General features: G+C 45.8%; 1 protein-coding gene across 2 annotated transcripts in view; it reads right to left on the reverse strand.

Annotated features, from left to right (window-relative positions):
* LOC146800040 (uncharacterized) overlaps nucleotides 1–20,418 on the reverse strand; it is a 171,235-nt gene that overhangs the window by 22,517 nt on the left and 128,300 nt on the right. The window contains exon 7 of one of the 2 annotated variants that reach the window (XM_085620944.1): nucleotides 2,030–2,135. The exons of the other annotated variant lie outside the window; for it this stretch is intronic. Coding sequence (XP_085477070.1) covers nucleotides 2,074–2,135 — 62 coding nt within the window. The 3' untranslated portion in view covers nucleotides 2,030–2,073. Of the gene's footprint in view, nucleotides 1–2,029; nucleotides 2,136–20,418 lie in introns of those variants that run through there. 2 annotated transcript variants of the gene reach the window in all.

The following is a 20,418-nucleotide window of genomic DNA, read 5'->3' on the forward strand; positions in this document are numbered from 1 at the left end:
CGGCATAAAGACATCTGCTGTGAAGAGAACTATATGGTAGAAGGCCACAAGTATGTTTCCAAAACAGCCCTTCCCCTTCTCGTGTTCACTGCAGGGAAAACAAGGACATCTTCCCTTCCTCGCCGGAGTTATCCCCCTCGCTGTTTGTACTGCTTCATCTCTCCAAGGGGAAGTATTAGTGCGTAAGTGACTGGGAGGCAGCAGTGAAGCGCCCCCACCCTGTTTCGGTGGTCTCTGATCCTCAGCTGGCACCTCCGGGTCTCTCAAAATGACCCCCAGTAGGCCCCTATGAGAGGCCTATGTTCGCCATGATTAAGTCAGGCTATATCCATCATTTTCTCCTTCATTTCCTTCGGAAGGGAAAGCTACATAGCAGTTGACCGCCCAACCAACACCGTCCTATCACCTCTCGAGCTATTCCTCTGTGGCTATTCCCTCTCCTCGGTTCACCCCTCACCTTTTCCTCTAGCCTCTGACCGCCATCTTGAGGCCAGGCAGTACGCCACTCACAGAGCCCCCTCCTCGGGCCTTTTTCGCCTCCGGTACTGTTTGTCTTCTCCGTTCTGTGCCCGCGATGCAAGCAAACAGCAGCGGTCTCTCCTGCTCACCTCCTGCTCCACCAGGGAGGGGACTGTGCGTCTGCCGTGCTCTGCTCTGCCGCTCTCCTTCTCCCGCTGGGGTGTCTGAGGCTGCTGCTCCCTCTTACTAGCTCCGCCACGAGTCACGAATGCCCGCTGGCCCCAGAGAGGTGTAGCAATCACTTACCTGAGAGCCGGAAGACAGATAGTTCACCGCAGGAACCATACACCCACACTAGGGCTTAGATACAAGAAAAGAACCGCGAACTACAATTCCTAAAATGCAGAGGGGCGAGTCAGAAGGCGGACCATTCATAAGCCCCTCCTTCGGAAGCAGAAAGTGCTTGACAATCTCGTCGTTGAAGCTACCATCATGGCGGATGGTGCTCCCCGCCGGATCCCAGCGTGAAGACCGTGCAGCGTCGCTCCAGTGCCGTTTCCTGAAGAAACTTCGCCTGAAGCCGTTTCCCGATGCCCAGAGAACGATTCAACCCACGGTACAGGTATTAGGGGGAAGCCGGCGTGCTTCCGTCCTGTACAGTTACTTCTGTTTAATTCCGATCGCACTAGCAGCAATGGAACTTTCCTCCCGCTAGCGCGACTTGTTAGTTCCCGCTCAGTGCCTAATGCCGATGTGTACGGCCGACGCCGGAGCGCGCCACACATACAGCCCGTGACATTTGGTAACAGTGCTCAAGGATCGGCTGAGAGTCAATCAGCCCACTGACACTTTCGGACAGAGGAAATCAGGGGCTACGCATTATTTACAATACGCGGCAGGCGTATCTATCTTTTCTTTTCCTATAGTATTGCCCCCTAAATACCGGTATTCGACACTAGAGGGCAATCAGTCCCTTCGGTGTCGTTCCATTCCAAGATTAATGTTGTACTCGTGGACACCTTAGAGACTTTTGTGGTAGAACGTCTAGTCTTCTGGGGATTGCGGAGAGGTATCCGTGCCCTTGAAGAGGAGTTCTGCCTTTCCACAGTTAAAACTTCACAGTGAGGAAGCCTCCTGGTCTTCCATTTGACCCCGCTCCCCCATTTCAGATATGGGATTGATGGTGAAGCTTAGGTAATGGCTTTTATGAGGTTTTGGTGAGATGACATAGGAGTTGCGGGGGGGGGGTACGCTTAGGACAGTTATTTAAAGTGTTCCTACAACTGTTGTGTTTTCTCATTCCCTTACCTGCAGGTTCTTCTCCTTCAAGAGGATTCCCAGTGTCATTGACCAGACCCTACAGAAAACGAAGGGCCACAGTTCGTTTGTTATTTTATCCCCTTCCCTTTTTCCCCTGGGCTCTATCTCACGCAGGCGGGTCTCCGCCCTCTGCTGGGGATAGCGTTCGGGGGAATTGGGGGAACTGTTCAACTGCCATCGTCTCTGCTGGTCACAAGTGGCAGGTTAGTGGCTGTGGGTATTCTTGGGCTACTAACAAACCTGACAGTACCTGACAAGAGGCACCAGCCGGACAATCTGTTGCGAATACGCAGCCTACCACCTTATTTCAGCTGCAGTGTCTGTTCTTCCTCTGCTGCACTCCCAGCCAGGCCGGTCTGCATCCAGGAAAAAAACATTTAGCTAAACTACTGTAAACTTTCACGTACCTTTTCTTTGCAGCATCATTTAGTAATATGTGTTGGTGCATGCTAGTATTTCCCAAAACATTCATAATGGAAAATCAGTTTCAATAAGACCATGGGAAACAAAAATAAACAATCATTGGCAAAGTCAGTAGGTCTGAAATTGGTGGTTAGCTTTTTTGTTTTGTCAATGTGTGACTTGTTTTGGCATAGTTTTTGTAAAACCCTATTGGTGTGGGAGCTGCCAGGTCCTCACGATTATAACAAACATTGGCAAAAGCAAAAATTGTTTTGGGTCTCAAAAAGCACGCACTGCCACAGTGAAAGAGCAGATTGATGTCACTCACATTGAAGCCAGCTGATACAGAGAGAGACAGAATTTTAATAAGCGCAAAAGGTCATGACCAAACTAAATTAGGGGCCCAATTAAAGAAAGGGTCAAAAGTGCACCCATGGTACATGTCCTTGCATTAAGTGCTGCTATACGGCTTTTGTAAATTCCCAAGAATTTACAAAAGTAGGACAAGAAATAGTACTCCTAGAAAATATTAGTGAACTGCATTTTAGCATTAGCAAATATGCATGTGTAGATTTGCTCATGTGAAAATCTGAGTTTGCAAATTCACTTTCCACCCAACCACTTTTTTCCCAACTCTGGAAGAAGACTTACATCTGCCATTGTCAGGAGTAAATTTCTAACATTTCTCAGTATGGAAATAGAATAGAGAAGAGTTGTTGAAAACCCTTGAAACATGCAAGTTAGTAGGTTTGCACAGACTCAAAAGGGCATTCTAACCCTGGAACTATTGCTTACCACTACCTTCAGCCCCAGTATGTAGATTTGTGGAAACGAGGCAACAGAAGGGCATTGCAAGTATTCAAACACTACTATGGTATGAGCCCTGGCATAATCAGAGAAGCTAAATCAAAGCTCTTATATAATGAGATTGCTGACATAATTTGTTGCCGCACTACATGACACCAAAGTGACAAGTGGATTTTGTTACAGGACAAGTAGATTTATGATGCAACCTGCCCCACGGACAAGTAGATATTTTAATAAATTCCACACCCCTGCTTTGGACAAGAGTGTGCATGGGCATCGACTCCATCGTCAGATTGTTTTTTCACCAAGAAGGTAAATGATGAAGTTTTGTATGAAACAGAAAATGTCCATGTATGTTGTATCTAAATAAGATAATACTGGAACAGATAAAGGTAGCCGGGGAGGTGGGTGGGCGTGTGTGGATCTACAGCTCTACATGCCAAAAACAGATGCATACTGGTAAGTAGCATTTTCCGTTCGAGGCATATGAGCTGTAGATCACACACTTATGCATAGATTGCATAGAAGTACTCCTCCTTAGTGGCGATTACCAGTGTCTGTTGCAGTAGTTTGAAATAGTGTTTTAAGTACAGCTTGGCCCACACTAGCTTGTTGTTTTGCCTGCACATCTACACAATAGTGTTTTGTGAATGTGTGCGGTGTAGACCATGTAGCTGCCTTGCAGATATCATCTAAGGGAATGTTTCCTAAAAACGCCATTGAAGCCCCTATTTTTCGGGTAGAGTGGGCTTTAGGGGGGATAGATAATGTACGTTTTGATTTGTGATAGCAAATTTGTATAAATTTGACAATCCACCTTGCAATCCCAGATTTTGACACAGGATTGTCTTTATGTGGTGGCGAGAAGGATACAAATAGTTGTTTTGTAAAAAGGTTTTGTTTTGTCAATATAATAAAGGAGTGCTCTTTTTATTTCTAGAGTTTGAAGAGCTCTTTCTGCGACTGTTTGTGGTTGTGAGAAGAATACCGGCAACTCAACAGACTGAGATGAAAAGGGGAGATAACTTTAGGAAGGAATTTGGGATTTGTCCTGAGAACCACTTTGTTATGATGGACTTGTAAAAATGGTTCTTGAATAGTTAGTGCTTGTAGCTCGCTAACTCTTCTAAGAGAAGTAATGGCCACAAGGAAAGCAACTTTCTATGTAAGAAGTTGTAGCTCGCATTTATGCAGAGGTTCGAATGGAGGGCTCATTAGTCTTGTGAGGACAATGTTTAAATTCCACGCTGGTGAGGGTGGTACCCTAGGAGGAATGATTCTTTTATGGCCTTCCATGAATGATTTAATGGCAGGTACCCTGAATAATGACAAGTGTTGTCTATTTTGTGAGTAAGCTGCTATGGCAGCAAGGTGTAACCTAATAGATGTGTATGCTAGATTACACCTTTGAAGATGTATTAGGTAACATATGATGTGCTGAATAGACACATCTAAAGGATTGATGCTGTTGTTCTTACAGTATATTATAAATCTTTTCCACTTGGCTGCATATCAGGCTCTAGTGGTGGGGTGTCTAGCCTCTTTGATAACATTCATACAGTCAGGGGGTAGGTTAAGGTAACCAAATTCTAAGACTTCAGGAGCCAGATCGCTAGGTTGAGCTGTGCTGGGTCCGGGTGTCTGATCTCTCCACAGTTCTGTGTTAAGAGGCGTGGGGAGAGGTGTAATTTGTGGTGTGGGACCACTGATAGCTCCAGCAGCGTTGTGTACCATGTTGGAGCAACTAGGATGAGTGTCAGTGAGTGCTGCTGCAGTTTGCGCACCACCAATGGAATGAGTGGGAGAGGCAGAAAAGCGTACGCACATTTGCCTGACCAATTCATCCATATCGCATTGCCTTTGGACAATGGGTGTGGATATCTGGCGGTGAAGCTTGGGCATTTTGTGTTGTAATATGTGGCGAAGAGATCTATCTGTGGCTGCCCCCACATTTGGAAAAACGGTTGAATAACTTGTGGATGAAGTTCCCATTTGTGAATCTGTTGTGTCTGACGACTTAAGAGATCCGCTATGCTGTTTTGGACTCCTGGAACGTGTTGGGCTAGGAGAAAAATGTTTTGAGGAATAGCCCACCACCATATACTCTGCGCTAATTGAGAGAGCTGTGGGGAGTGTGTTCCGCCTTGTTTTTGTATATAGTACATTGCTGTCATATTGTCGGTGCGGACTAGGACAGCTTTGCCTGATATTTGTTTCTGGAATGATTTTAATGCCAGAAATATTGCTTAGTAACTCCAGGTGATTGATGAGGAGTAATTTTTGCTGAGGGGTCCATTTGCCTTGGACGGTATGATGTAATAGATGAGCTCCCCAGCCGGTGAGCGATGCGTCTGCTGTTAGTACAATCTGTGGAACCGGCTCTAAGAACGGTCGCCCTTTGGAAAGGTTTTGTGTGTTCCACCAGTGCAGAGAGCGATGCGTGTGGCCGTCCACCAACACCAGATCTGTCAGCTGACCTTGAGCCTGGTTCCACTGACGTGCTAAGCATTCCTGTAGGGGACGCATGTGAAGTCTGGCATGAGAAGTAGGCGTCCTTGAGATCTAGGGTGGCAAGGAAATCGCCTTGTGTGAGCAGAGGAAGGACCTGTTGAAGTGTGACCATGTGAAAATGGTCTGATTGTATGTACAGGTTTAGGGGTCTGAGGTCCAGGATGGGTCTCAAGGTTCAGTCCTTCTTTGGAATGAGGAAGTACAGGGAGTAAACTCCTGTGTTTTGCTGATGCAGGGGAACTGGTTCTATTGCATGTTTTTGTAGGAGGGAAAACACTTCTTGCTTTAGCAGCGATAAATGTTCTGTTGACATTGGGCGCTGTCTGGGTGGTATGTTTGGGGGAGTAGAGGTGAGTTCTAGACAATAACTGGTTTCAATGATTTGTCTCACCCACCTGTCGGTAGTGATGTTGCTCCAGACAGGTAGGAATTGTAGCAGTCTTCCACTGACCAGAGTGGAATGGTTTGGGGGGAGTGGAGGGAAGTCACTGGGTGGGGGTGGAGCGAGAATTGTTAGTTTTGCCTCTGCCTTTGTTATTATTGCCTCTGTAGCTTCCTCTATGGTAACCTCTGGTAAAGGTTGTTTGGGTGGGACTTTTGTAGGAAGTAGAGGGGTTGTCAGAGGAATAACCTCTAGAGGTGCCTCTATAAGAAGAGCGACGAAAGGAACGTCTGTAGGCTTGCAATTGTAAGGCTCCCATTGCTTTGGCGGTGTCCGTCTCTTTTTTCATCTTTTCTAAAGATGAATCTACAGCAGGGCCAAATAAATGTTCCTGATCAAATGGTTGGTTGAGTATGGAAGTTTGTACTTCTAGCTTAAACCCTGAAATACGTAGCCATGCATGTCTACGTAAAAGAACACTTGTGTTGATGGCTCGGGAGGCGGTGTCTGCCACATCTAGAGCACAATGTGGTACTGAAAATTCTGGACCCGTGTTATAAACATCGTCGTATCATGACGATTTTGGTATCAGCAGACCGCAAATGATTAGGATACTATGCACAAGCATTTTAGCCATATTCGGGTGAAGAAATCACCCTGAAATCATAGTTTCCGTTCTGATCCCTCGGTTTCCATTGTACGGCAGCCATTTTGTGATTGCCCTCACATAGGCCAATGACTAGGCCAAAAATCTGTGACCTGGGCAAGCTGACTCCACTGCCTGAAGCCAAACCTGTTCAGCCAGTTCCTTTCCCAGTGGCCGAATGAGATTAGTATCAAGGCACAACATATCATAAAACCTTTCATCACACACAAACCATGCCTAATCTTACACACACCTGTCCCTGTTTCTTACTTTATGACTTGCTTTACGAGGAGGAGGTGCCCGTTTTTATTGGGGGTCCGTCGATATCTGATGAAAGTACCGGGCCTTGCCGGGTAATTGATTGAGGGCTGGACAAACTGAAATATGGGCTTGTCATCATGACTCTGCTTTTTCTTTGTAGTGAAAATATGTGAATGGTCAACTGTAAAATAAGGAATGTTTGCCTAAAGCACAATATTTTGTATAAAAGGAGAAGGCTGGCTTTGTAAATTTGAGCAGTCTCCTGAGAATATACACCGTGTTGTACTTCTAGGATACCTGTTACTGGTTGCAGCCAATAAATACGATCTTTGACTTCACCAAGAAGACTGTGTTTCTGTAGTCTGAAACAGGAAGAACTCGAAGTCTTAGGGTGTGTTCCCTGGCACCGCTGGGTTCTGAAAAACCCAGTACTTCAGTTGGTGCCCATCGTTGGGCGATTTCAGCGGTACCGGTCCAAGCCAGAGGTTCGTGAGGAGCTTCGTGTGAAAATTCTGGAGGAAGGCCGCCACTTCATCGACCCCTGTATGTCGACGTGGTCCGAAAGTCTTTGCTGCGAGGTTCCCCGCTTCCCGACGGCTACGAAGGACTGCTGCCCTGACTATCGCCCTGTTTTGGACCCTTGATGATTGGTAGAGCGAAACGATAGACGAGTCTTCTGGTGACGTCATCGATATCTCAGTTAAGTATAAGTGGAGCGTCTCCCAGTCCTTAGTTTGGTTCTTAGTTTGGTATCCCCTTGGTATCTTTGATTTGGAACTTGCAAGTACCAAAGCCGAGGGACTTGTGTATTCACGAGACTATCGTATTCCATAATCCTTTGAAGTTTGAAGCTAGACTAGAGAGCGAAGATGCCTGGTCTTAGCAGACTTGGAAATTTGTTTTGTCTTGATTGTCATAGGGATTCCCGATTGGAGGACTCGTGTCCGGTTCCTCCGATTGGAACTCCAACCTATGAACTATATGTGAAACATGGTGTAGGCCCTATCACATATAATGAAGTATGGATCCGATACACCAGGAAAGATGGTGCTTTAAAATGGCCCCAATATGGTAGTTTTGACACAGAGATTCTGGATAATCTAGAGGTTAAACTTTTTAAGAAGAAAGCCCGGCCGGCAATGTTTGACTCTTTCCGCCTATGGCGTAAGGAAGCCAAACAGAAGGAAATTAAATTAGCAAAGAGAAATAAGAGAGAAAAGGGTATGTCGATAATGCAAGCTGCTATGCAGTTTAAAGATAATGAAGAAGAACAGATGAGTGAGCAGTTGCACAGGCAACGTAAAATGGTGATTGATAAATGTTATCCAGTTTTGCCGCTTCTTCAGCAAGATGCAGCAAAAGAAATTGAGAAAGATCCTTTAATGTCACACTTGTTGAGTTCGCCACCCCCTTATGCGCAGAGTGCTACAGCACCACCGCAACCTTTAGTTGTGCAACCCCCAAATATTGTGCCTCAGGTTCTTTCACAGCCGCCAGCTCCTCTTCCGTTGGCTCCTACTCCTATGGCGCAGCCCCCTCAAGGGCCGCCGACTTCGCTACCTGCTTCATCTGCACTCCCTACGACTTTGCCAACTACATCAACTGCCTCTTCTGGTGTTCTTCCTGATACTGCCTCTGCGTCTGCCTTGCCTCCCTCTGTTTTTTCTCCTGTCGTCTTGTCGACTTCTCCTTCTATCCGACAGAGAATGACTGACACTGTTGCTAGCATTATATTTCCTCTCTTCGGGTCAGCTGGTGTGACCCCTAATTCGGAACGTAAGCAGTCGCGTAGTCAACTGCCTGATTCTCGAGAGAGAGAGAGAAGCGTTTGACCATATGGCGCGTAAATGGGTTACTTTCCCTTTTAAATATGATGTAGAGTCTGTTATGGATGTCTTCCGTCTTTGGGAAGCACCGAAACAAAGATACGTTTGAGAAAATGTGTACTTTCCTTTGTGAGGAATTGGAGGATAATGAGTTAGAAACAAATACGCCTGAGTTGTGTCGTGTACGGTTTGAGTTTTCAAAGGGCACGATTGTGGGTTCCGACGTTGAGAAAGCAGTTGCGACGCTGTTGTCCTTTAGAAATAAAGATCTTTCCCAGTCACTGTTTGAGCCTGACTCCTCAGTTAGGAAAAATGTGCGACAGTACCCAATGAGAGAAGTCCCTCCGGTATGGAAGGAAGCCGTTGCGGCTGATGCCGTTAATCACATTGTTGCTGCTCCAGCTCATTTTCAGCGTGTTTGGGTACATGTTCCTTGGAAGCGAGCTGAAGTTTTAGCCCTTAAGCAGACTTTGCCTGACCCCCGTAAAAACCCTGCAGGATATTATAAGGAATTATCACAGACTGCAGACTCATGCATTATGAATTTAGCTGACATAGACATGTTATTTGGGAATGTTGTTCCACAGCCTTTGTGGGGATTGATTCGCCATACAGATCATGCGCAAGAATTAGGTGATACATGGGCTAATATTAGTACTGCAAATGATAGACAAGTTGGTGGTGCCAAGCCTGAGCCTTTGGTAGCAGAACTTCCTGCTAGGATCATTACTTACATGAAGACTTTAATGCCTGCGATGCGAGTGAATTGGGATAAATTGTCTGCGTGTAAGCAGAAGAAAGATGAAACAGTGTCTGATTTCTTCACCAGGTTTGAGGAAACGTTTATCGACCACAGTGGTCAAGATATGAGTACAGAAGGTGGTCAACGGTTGTTCGTTGACAAGTTTGTGCACAATTTGCTTCCCGAGCTGTGTAAGAAATTGAAAGATTCAGAGAGTTCTTGGGCCGTTTCCTCTTCAGCACAAATATTGGCTACTGCGCAGTACTACGAAAATAGGGATAAAGATGAGAAGGATAGAGCAGAAAAGAAAACTAAAGAATTGAAGACGAAGGTTCTTTTACAACAGGCGTATCCGCCACGTGGTGGTCAGAGTAACTATCAGCAACCTCAACAGTTTCAGAGAAACACGCAAAGGTTCGAGTATTCTCAACCACGTGTTCCTGTAGGTCCCAATCAGTGTTCATATTGTAAAGTAGAGGGTCATTTCAAGTATAGTTGTCCTATTTTGTTACAGCGTGCGAATGGTGCATCTGGCACAAGAGGTCGAGGTGTTCAACAAGCTCCTAGAGGTAGAGGACGTGGAAGTTTGCCCCAGAACGCGCGTTCCCTTCTGCCTCAGAATTCAATGAATAGTTTTGACCAGCAAAATAACGCGTCTGGTAGGACGGCTCAGTACTATGCTGATGACTACTATGCAGAAGATGAGAATATGGAAGGTAATGATTGCTAGGACAGCCATAGACAAAGAGAGGGAGTTGTTTCAGTTCCAGTAGATCAGAGTGGACCTTATGTTAAGGTGATTACATCAGGTGTGTCAGAGCCTTTTCTGTTGGATACTGGTGCTACAAAGAGTTCTATTATGCACTCAAAACTCCCTGGCGCACCTTTGTCTGGCGAGATGAATGTTTCAGTAGGTTTTTCTGGCGCCCCGGTTAGAAACCCGATTACTAGTCCTATGTCCCTTTCTGTTGGGCCTTGTGAATTGGAAGCACCCCTTATTCTGACGACAGGTTGTGGTGAAAACTTGTTAGGATTGGATTTGTTGAAAAGATTGTATGCAACATTATATTGTTCTCCTTCAGGAGTACAACTTACACTGGGTAGGAAAGTGATCTCTCCAATGTATTTGTCGAAGGATAAACTTCCGACAGAATTGTCGTTTCTTCCTGATATTCTTTGGGCTACTGGTCCTAATGATGTGGGTCTTTTGGAAATACCGCCATATGTTGTGACGTTGAAAGACAATGTTAAATTGCCACGCATTCCCCAATACAAGATCTCTAGTGAAGGTGAAAAGGCGTTGCTAGCGATCATTTATGATTTGATTGAAAAAGATGTAATTGAAGAGACAAGAGGCAACGTTTGTAATAGTCCTGTTCTGCCTGTTTTGAAACGTACTGACCCTTCTCAGCCACCTGTTTACAGGTTCGTGATTGATCTTAGAGAGGTCAATAAAATAGTTGTGCCACAGTTTCCAGTTGTTCCTGATATCACTGCCCTATTGACTATGATTCCAGCTTCCGCCACCTGGTTCTCGGTGACTGGCTTAAAGAATGCTTTCTTCAGCATCCCGATTGCCGAGGAGAGCAGGGATATTTTTGGCTTCAGTTTAGGAGGACGAAGCTTCCGCTTCAAACGCGCTCCTTAAGGCTACTGTGAAAGTCCATCAATATATAGTCAGGCTTTAAAAACACAGCTTGATGCAATTGTTTTACCTGATGGCGCTACCCTTATTCAATACGTCGACGATTTGCTAATCACTGCAGATACTGAGGAAATTTGTGAAGAAGCCACCTTGTCGTTGTTGCGTCATTTGTCTGATTTACATCACAAAGTGTCGCTTTCAAAACTGCAATATTGTCGACAAGAAGTGACCTACTTAGGTCATCTCTTATCGAAGGAGGGAAGGAAACTGACCCCAGAAAGAATTCAGGCAATTGCAAAATTGAGTGTGCCAAGGACACAGAGAGAAGTACGTGCTTTCTTGGGCATTACATCATACTGCAGACAGTGGATACCGAATTTTTCTTTGCTGGCCAAACCTTTGGTAGCTTTGACCTGTAAAGATACACCGAATCCCGTTCCATGGTCTGAAGATTGTCAGAAAAGTTTTTCCGAATTGCGTGATGCATTATGTTCGGCTCCTGTGTTGGGTACCCCTGACTACAGTAAGCCCTTTACACTGTATGTCCATGAGAAAGAGGGTTGTGCATTGTCAGTTCTGACACAGTCCTTTGGAGACAAGCAGCGTCCATGCGCGTATTTTTCGTCGACTTTGGATCCAGTAGCTAAAGCATTGCCGAGTTGCTTGAGAGCCACAGCGGCAGCAGCTGTTTCTATTCGACAGTCTGCTGGGTTAGTGATGAATAATATGTTGATTGTGATGGTTCCACATGCAGTGGACACGTTGTTAAACAGAACCAAGACACAGCACTTAACTAGTGCTCGATTGTCAGGTTACGAGTTAACACTGTTTGCGAGCCATGTGCACATAAAGAGGTGCAATACGTTGAATCCAGCCACGTTATTGCCAATTTCAGTAGAGACAGATGATGTTTAACAGCATGATTGTTTTCTCAGGACAGAAGAAGAAACGAAAGGGAGAATAGATCTTAAAGATACTCCTCTTGTAAAGTGTGATGGTACCTTATGGGTGGATGGTTCATGCTTCAAGCTTCCGAATGGTGATACGACTGCAGCATATGCTGTCACGACCTTGCATACGATTGTTGAAGCTGCACGTATACCACATAATTCAGCTCAGGCAGCAGAGTTGATTGCACTTACGAGAGCGTGTGTGTTATCGAAAAGAATGAAAGTGACCATATATACCAACAGCCAGTATGCGTTTGGTGTGGCTCATAGTTTTGGACGATTGTGGAAAGAACGTGGGTTCCGGACTTCGCATGGAGCTAAGATTCAGTTGGTGAATGAGCTTCTTGAGTCACTGACCTTGCCACTACAAGTTGCGATTGTGAAATGCAGTGCACACAAGAAGGTGACTGATGATGTTGGTCGTGGTAATGCATTTGCTGACGAAATCGCAAAAGAAACAGCAAAAGATGTGATGAATCGAATGTATGTTGCAGGCCCTGCAAGATGGGTTGGTGACGTTGGAATGTGTGAAGATACGATAGAGAGTGTGAAGTCTCTTCAAGCTGAAGCTTCAGAGAAAGAGTTGAATGTGTGGAGAGAAAGTACGGGTAAATTGGATGAAAATGGTTGTTGGGTTGACTTGTCAGAACATCAGCGATGGTTGTTACCCGATGCGTATGTGCTTGCAGTGGTGACAATGGCTCATGGAATGGCCCATATCAGTGTGAAAGAGATTTGTAAGTTGTTGGCTCCAGTATGGCAAAATGCTGGAATTCCTAAATGTGCAGAGAATGTGGTTAAGAATTGCATGGTGTGTCTGAAATACAATCCTGGTAGGGGAACCCAAACTCCAGCTGGTCATTTTGCGCCTCCAACTTATCCGTTTGAGGTTTTGCAGCTAGATTTCATCCACATGGAAAGGTGCAACAATTTGAAATACGTACTCGTTGTTGTTTGTGCCTTTTAAAGATGGGTAGAAGCATATCCCTTAAAAGACAACACAGTCTTATCCACAGCTAAAGCCCTTGCCAAATAATTCTTCCCTAGGTTTGGAATGCCGAGAATGGTCTGGAGTGATAATGGGAGTGAATTTGTGGGTCGAGTGATGAAGAAAGTATGTGAAGGGCTAGGTATCCAGCAAAAATTTCACGCTGCAAATCACCCCCAATCAGCTGGACTAGTAGAGTGCTATAATGGCACTCTCAAATTGAAGTTGGCAAAGATACAAGCGAGCTCTGGTCTTAAATGGCCTGACGCTCTGCCTTTGGCACTCCTATCAACAAGAATGACTGTGCATTCGCGAGTGGGACTTAGTCCCTATGAAATTGTGTTCGGCCGCCCGGCTAACATATGGGGAGTGCCAAGGCCGACAAAATTCAGGGAGATCGAACACCCTGTACTGCTTGATTATCTGTATGAATTGACGGCTAAATTGCGTGTTTTACACCAACAGGTTTACGATACTCTGCCTCAGGTCTCTGAAGCTCCAGGACATCTTATCGATCCTGGATCATGGGTGCTGGTCAAAAATTTCCAACGGACAAGCAATGACCAGCCCCCATCTCGTCCTTCTCTCAACAAGATCAGCTGTTCGGGAAAAAGAACTGGATCCACGGCGTACACTGCAAGAGGGTCCCTTTGCCTCTACCGTATGACCGGTGGGTCCAGGAGGGGATCGCTGACTCTGAGACTGAGACCGTGCCTCGTTTTCTGCCTTTTAGTGACGCACGTGTAAAAGGAACACTTTCTGAGCAAGAAAGTGACAGTATTTTGCAAGAAGCTGTGCCACCGTCAATTCGATTGAACACTACAGAGCCTGAACTTTTGTTCCAGGACCAGACAGTACCTGGAAAAACTCGCTACAATCTGAGGCCGAGAACTACGGACAAATAAAAAACTCCTTTTCTTTGCTATTTTTTGAAAGTGCAGCTCTCTCATCTGGGAAACTTTCTTATTTTTGATTTTTCGAACCACCATCCGGGTTCAGCTGTAGGGTCGTGGTTGCCCAAGTCTTTGGAGTGCAGCTGAAGACGTTAGGTCAACAGTTCTGGTCGGTCTAAGGGAGTTGCCCTGGACTGACAGAAGCATTCCTTAGCATAGAACACCCTACCACCACGAGCAGCAATTAGAGAGGATGGAGTTTTTCGAGAATGAGAGACCTGCCAAACAGATGAACTTTAAAGCCAGAATATGTATAATGATGACACAGAAACGATTTTTGATATTATGTATTTTCATGTTGCTTAGTGTATTGACGTTTTTAATAGGATAGGTTTTATTCTCTTTTCAAGTGACATTTGCACCCACTACACAGCCCATACCTCCTTCTACTGTTTCCTCGCATTCTTTTCACCCTCTGCCTGAACACGAGTCTCCAAAAGATTAGAATTTGTCAATAATTCATTCATTCAGCTTCTACACCAACACCAATTAGTAGTTAACACAACTAATTGTTGGGTGTGTGGTCTTATGCCTCATACTACTGATAAAGGTATCCCTTATCTGATCCTGCCTTTCAGCCATAATGGTTCTGTGTGGGCATATAGAACGATATTCATATACGCTCATGAAGCCAACCCCTACGTTCTGTGAAAGATAATGCTAAGAATAGTGCTCTAGTTAAGGGCATAGTAGATATGATTAGGGAAGATATTTCCTATGAGTCTATCCAGAGAGATGAGACACTAGCATATATTGGATGGAACAAAACAGGATATGGAGTTACTCTGAGTGAGAACCAGCGAGCAAAGAGATACTCCCCGATTTGGATTGTACCCCATCAGGGTCACCTATGTCTGCAAGGTAATGGCAAGAATCCCAGAGCTCAGTTAGGGAGAAGTATCTGCACTGAAACATATGTTTTTACGTCTCAGACTTCCCCTTCGTTCTTAGCAGCTAAGGGTACCTATTTCATCTGCCACAATAAAGCCTATACATGGTTGCCCCCTGACTTCTCAGGCACATGTTTTGTTTCGTTCCTGTTGCCTCCCACCTACACGGCCGCGGCAGATTACCATAAGACAAGGATAGTTAGAGGTGTCATCAGTAAAGAAGACACTGCAGGACAAGAACTTGGAGATTTCGTAAAGGGTTTTCTGCCGTTTTGGGGGCCTATGGTTAACAGCAGGAACATAAGGCAATTGACAAGGGTGGTTGAATCCACGGTAGATGAAACCGCCGGTGCCCTTAGTAATTTGACTGCTGAGCTCCAGTCGGATCGCCTTATGACTCTTCAGAACAGGGTCGCATTAGACGTCATACTTGCAGACCGAGGTGGGGTATGTACAGTGATCCAATCAAGTTGCTGTGTTTTCATTCCAGATAACGCTCCGACAGTTTACCAGGCCATTTCCAAATTGCATAAGATGTCCGAATATATCCATGTGGATGAAGGAGATTGGTCATTGATGGGGTGGTTCTGGGAACTGATATCCGCCTGGGGATGGAAGATTCTGATAGTCATTGGGATGATCTTAGCCATTCTTTTCCTGTTCTGTCTGTGTGTACAGTGTGCTCCTGCAATATGTGGCCTCTGTGCTACATCGTGTGTAAGGAAACCTGTATCAAGAGACGAGCTAAGTAATAGGATGATGCTACAGCAACATCTCAACGACTTTGTGAATATAGACCTGGATTCAGACATAGACTCAGATTAACGTGAGGATAGGTTATTGCCTATGTATACTTCAACAATGAATGGAGGTATTGGTTTTAAGTTTACCCTCCTGAATGAGGTCATTGGCTTTTGTCTTGTACTTATCTGGAAGATGTTGTAATAGGGTCTCTAGTTCGTCAGTGTGCCCTAACATATCTAGCCAGCAAGGCTTGTGTGTTTGCAATTCGCCATATGTTGGCTGCTTGTGACACTGTCCTTTTGCCAGAGGCATCTAATAGTTTTGACTCCTTATCAGGAGGAGGAGCATCGCCTGATGTTTGGGTGTTATCCCTTTTCCTGGCGTTGGAGACCACTAAGGAATCCAATGGGATCTGACCTTTGATATAAACAGGATCAGCTGGGGCAGATTTTATATTTCTTTTCTATTCTGGGGTTAATAACCCTAGTCCTTATGGGATCTTTGAACACCTCAAGTGCGTGTTTAATTACCCCCTTTTAACATAGAGAGAACAGAGGTGGATCTTTGAGATGTGTCAAATGTGTCCATTAGAAAATCTTCTACAGAGTCTGTGTGGAGATTTACCCCGTGGTAATGTGCAGCCCTGTGTATAAGTTGTGTGAACCCCATAGTGTCTTCTGGAGGGGAAGGTCTAGAAGGATATATATCTTCCTGTGGTACATCAGGGACATCTGGTGTGCCACAGTTGTCCCATGGGTCCCCTGGGGAATCAGGATGACCGGGTTCATCTAAAGGTTCATTTTCTCCTCCGTCCTCAGAGGTATCATCGTCCTGTGGTGGAGCAGATGGTGAGGGAAGTGGAGATGGGGTAGGAGAGTGGTGTGGAGGGGGAGACGGAGGAGGAGGTGGAGAAGGAACTCTGAGAAGAGATGTGGCAATGTCTCTCTTCTTTGGTGGTAATGGAGCCGGTACAGACGTGTCCATTTTCCTTTTCCTGGAGCGGAGTATGAGTTGACCTGTTTTGGGGTCTTTTAGAAGAGTTTTGTGGTTTGGGCCAGGTAGGAAAAGCTCTTCTTGTGGAGGTTGTTGCTTCGGTGCAGATTTTTTTGGTTCCGAATGTTTACGTGGCACCGGTTCCGGAGCTTGTTTACATTGCTTAGGCTTTGGATCGTGAGGTTTCTTTGGTTTCGAAGGAGTCTTTGGAACAGATTGTTCGTTCGACTCCGAGGGTTTTTTTGGTTCCGAAGGTTGAGTGTCTGTGCTCTTCAGAAGCGTTTTTTTTTGGTCGGTTCCGATGGTTTTTTCCGTGTGAAGGGTTCAGTATCAGGAGATTTTGGTGCCGAATGTGCCGGTGTGGAACTAATCGTCGGCACGGAGGGGGGCGGCAGTTTCTTTTTGGGTGCCGGGGATGGTGTTTCGGTATGGACGACAGGCTGACTCGATCCCGAGGCTTGTTTGTCGACTTCTTTGCCAAAGGCAGGGCGTGGGAAGTTTTGCCCCGGTGTGCACCTAGGCCCAAAGGTGAAGGTGTTATCGAAGCCTTTTTGGGTGTGGGGTCGACGTCAGTACTCACGACCCGCTGCCCTGGAGTGATGTCTTCGATGTCTGAGTCGTCTGCTTCGGAAGCGCTGATGATCCAAACTCCACCAGGGAGTGAAGGCCGTCGCCGACTGGATGGAGGACAGCCGCCTCAAACTGAACACAGACAAGACGGAAATCCTCATCCTCAGATCCAACCCCTCCGCATGGGACGACTCTTGGTTGCCCACATCACTGGGGTCCCCCCCGGCCCCCACCGACCACGCACGCAACCTGGGAGTCATCCTCGACTCGAAACTCACCATGACCAAACAAGTCAACGCAGTCTCCTCCACCTGTTCCAACACCCTCCGCATGCTCCGCAAGATCTACAGATGGATCCCGACTAACACAAGGAAAACAGTCACCCAGGCCCTAGTCAGCTGCAGACTCGACTACGGAAACGCCCTCTATGCCGGAGCCCCATCCAAGCTCATCAGCAGACTACAGAGAATCCAGAATGCCTCCGCACGCCTGATCCTCGACGTCCCGTGCCGCGACCACATCACCCCCCACCTGAGGAACCTGCACTGGCTCCCCATCGACAAAAGAATCTCCTTCAAGCTCCTGATCCACGCACATAAGGCACTCCACAAAACCGGCCCAGCCTATCTCAACAGTCGACTCTCCTTCTACGTACCCAACGGGAAACTCCGCTCCGCTGACCACGCCCTGGCCACGGTCCCACGCATCCGGAGAACCACTTCCGGAGGCAGATCCTTCTCCCATCGCGCCGCCAAGACCTGGAACACCCTCCCCCTCGACCTGCGACAAACCGAAGACCTGCTGACTTTCAGGAGACAAATCAAGACCTGGCTCTTCGACCAGTAACAGCACCCCCCCCAGCGCCTTGAGACCCTACCGGGTGTGTAGAGCGCTTTACAAATTATGTGATTGATTGATTGATGCCTTCTTCGACCCGCTCCTGCTCTGGTACATCGATGCCCTCTTGGAGGATGTCGCCGGAATGGATGTTGAGGATCGAGCCATGTTCCTTCGAGCTAGACTATCCCAGATCGTTTTCTTGGAGCGGAAAGAGGCGCAAGCTGGACAGTCTTTGGCCTCGTGCTCCGGCGAAAGGCAGAGGTTACACACCTCATGTAGATCTGTGTGTGGACATTTGGATCCACATTGAGGACTCTTTTTAAAAGCAGTCCTTTCCATGAGCCAGGTCTAATGGCGTAGGTAGGTCCGAGGGCCTGCGTCGACGACCGGAATCGACGGTTTTGATTCTGTAGAGATGCGCGCCGAATAGGGAACGCACTCGAGACAATACTGGAGAAAGGGTAAAGGATTGCACGCCGAAAGTTAGATCGGTAGCGGCACCGAACTAGAGCGCAACGAACACATCCGAGCCAGATGGCAGAAAAAAACAATCTGACGGAGTCGATGCCCATGCGCACCATTGTCCAAAGGAGGAGCCATCTTGTGACTTCCAAAGACTTTCCAGGACAAAAACAAAGTGCAAACATCCGGGCCCAACACCAGACGGCGATCTATGCATAAGTGTGTGATCTACAGCTCATATGCCTCGAACATACTTTTCATTTTACAGCTCAGCATGGTTGGCACTGTGCTAGGCTTAAAGACTTTACAGTAGAAATGGCAAAATAATTTCTTCTTTCCTATGTCGGCGTGGACGGCACTGTGCTAATCCTATGCTTAAAAACTTTGATAGAAAAGCAGACATTTGAGATGAGCAAATTAAGAGTGTCGCTGGTGTTGTAGGGTGCTCTATACAGGAGCTTTTTTCCACCTAAACTTGGGAACTACCCAGAGTTCTCCGTTTCATATACACACACATATATATGTAGACACACATATACAGACATATATATGTAGACACACACATATACATGTAGACAAACACATATGTAGACACAAACATATGTAGACACATACATATGTAGACACATGTAGAAACACACGTAGACACATGTATACATACAAACACACATGTATACACATGTATACAGATATATATGTATACACATTTTTATTTAATTTATTTAGTTTTATAGAGTGCGAACATGACTCGTTAGGGTATCAGAGTACTTTACAGGGATAACACGTTATATACAAGTATGAAATAGACACAAAAAAAAACATAAGTAGGCATAGAAGGAAGTGAATACACTTTGAGATTAACAGGGTGTATACAATATTCAGATCATTATGCAGAGATATCCAGCAATTACATTTGTGGGAGTACCAGGTCAGTACAAGCTAGATAGCAGCCAGTCAGTCAAAAATCTAGCAGCAACCACAAATAATGCAATGCTGTTGAATGGCGTGTGCAATGCATGATTTATGGGAGGAACTTGCCCATTAGGAAGGTTTTGGCTTCTTTTTAAAATCTTGACAGAAAGGGAATTCTTCTGATGAAAGACGGCAGCGAGTTCCAGATTCGTGGTGCGGCCCCAGAGAAGGCACAATTGTTTTTTCCGTTCGGAAGTGGGGTGGCTGGAGCACAAAGTCTCTGGCGGGCCGGGAGTTTCAGGCTCTCCAGAAACCGTGATTTTCTGGACAAGATATGCAGGGAATTTCATAAGTAGCGCTTTGTGTGTGATACATGCCAATTTGAGTTGGATTCTGGCTTCGAGAGGAAGCCAGTTCAGTGCTTTCAGGTGCGGTGAGATGTATATGTATATACAGACATATATGTGTATAAAACCATATATAAATATATACACACATATTGCATTTATATAGCGCTTACTACCCTGACAAGGCGTCAAAGCTCTTTTTTGGCAAGTAGCACGCTACTCGTGAATCCATAAAGGATTGGTGGTAAATTAGTATAGTGAAATATGAAAGTAATTTGTGTGGTGGATATGTTAGTCCAGTGATTCCCAAACTGGGGTCGGTGACACATTCCCGGGGGTCCGCAGGCAGCAGTTGCAATGTTCCGTTTATAATCAGCAGTTTTTGGGCAGCAATAAAAGTGTCAAGATAACTCCAGTGATTAATGTACATGCTGGAGAGAGATGGGGGTTTTGTCCTGTGGCAGCTTTAACTCATCTAAGGAAGCACAGGTGGTTAATATGCCTGCTGCAAAGAATGTCTACCATGCATTAAAAAAACAGTATTTTGTTTTGTGCATAGCTCAGTGGGTTCCTCCTTTTGAGACAGAGATTATTTTGTTATTGTGCAGTTCACAAGTTCCAATCGTAATCTAGTACAGTGAGCTATAAACTGTCATCAAAGAGCTGCATGCAAACTGCATGGTACAAATTAGTAAGTTATGCTTTTTCCCAGTCTTTCATTATCCCGTTGCTGCTAAAAAGGTTTGTTTGGTAGAAATAAATCCTTAT

The sequence above is a fragment of the Triturus cristatus genome, chromosome 8 (assembly GCF_964204655.1).
Source record: "Triturus cristatus chromosome 8, aTriCri1.1, whole genome shotgun sequence".
Taxonomy (NCBI): domain Eukaryota; kingdom Metazoa; phylum Chordata; class Amphibia; order Caudata; family Salamandridae; genus Triturus; species Triturus cristatus.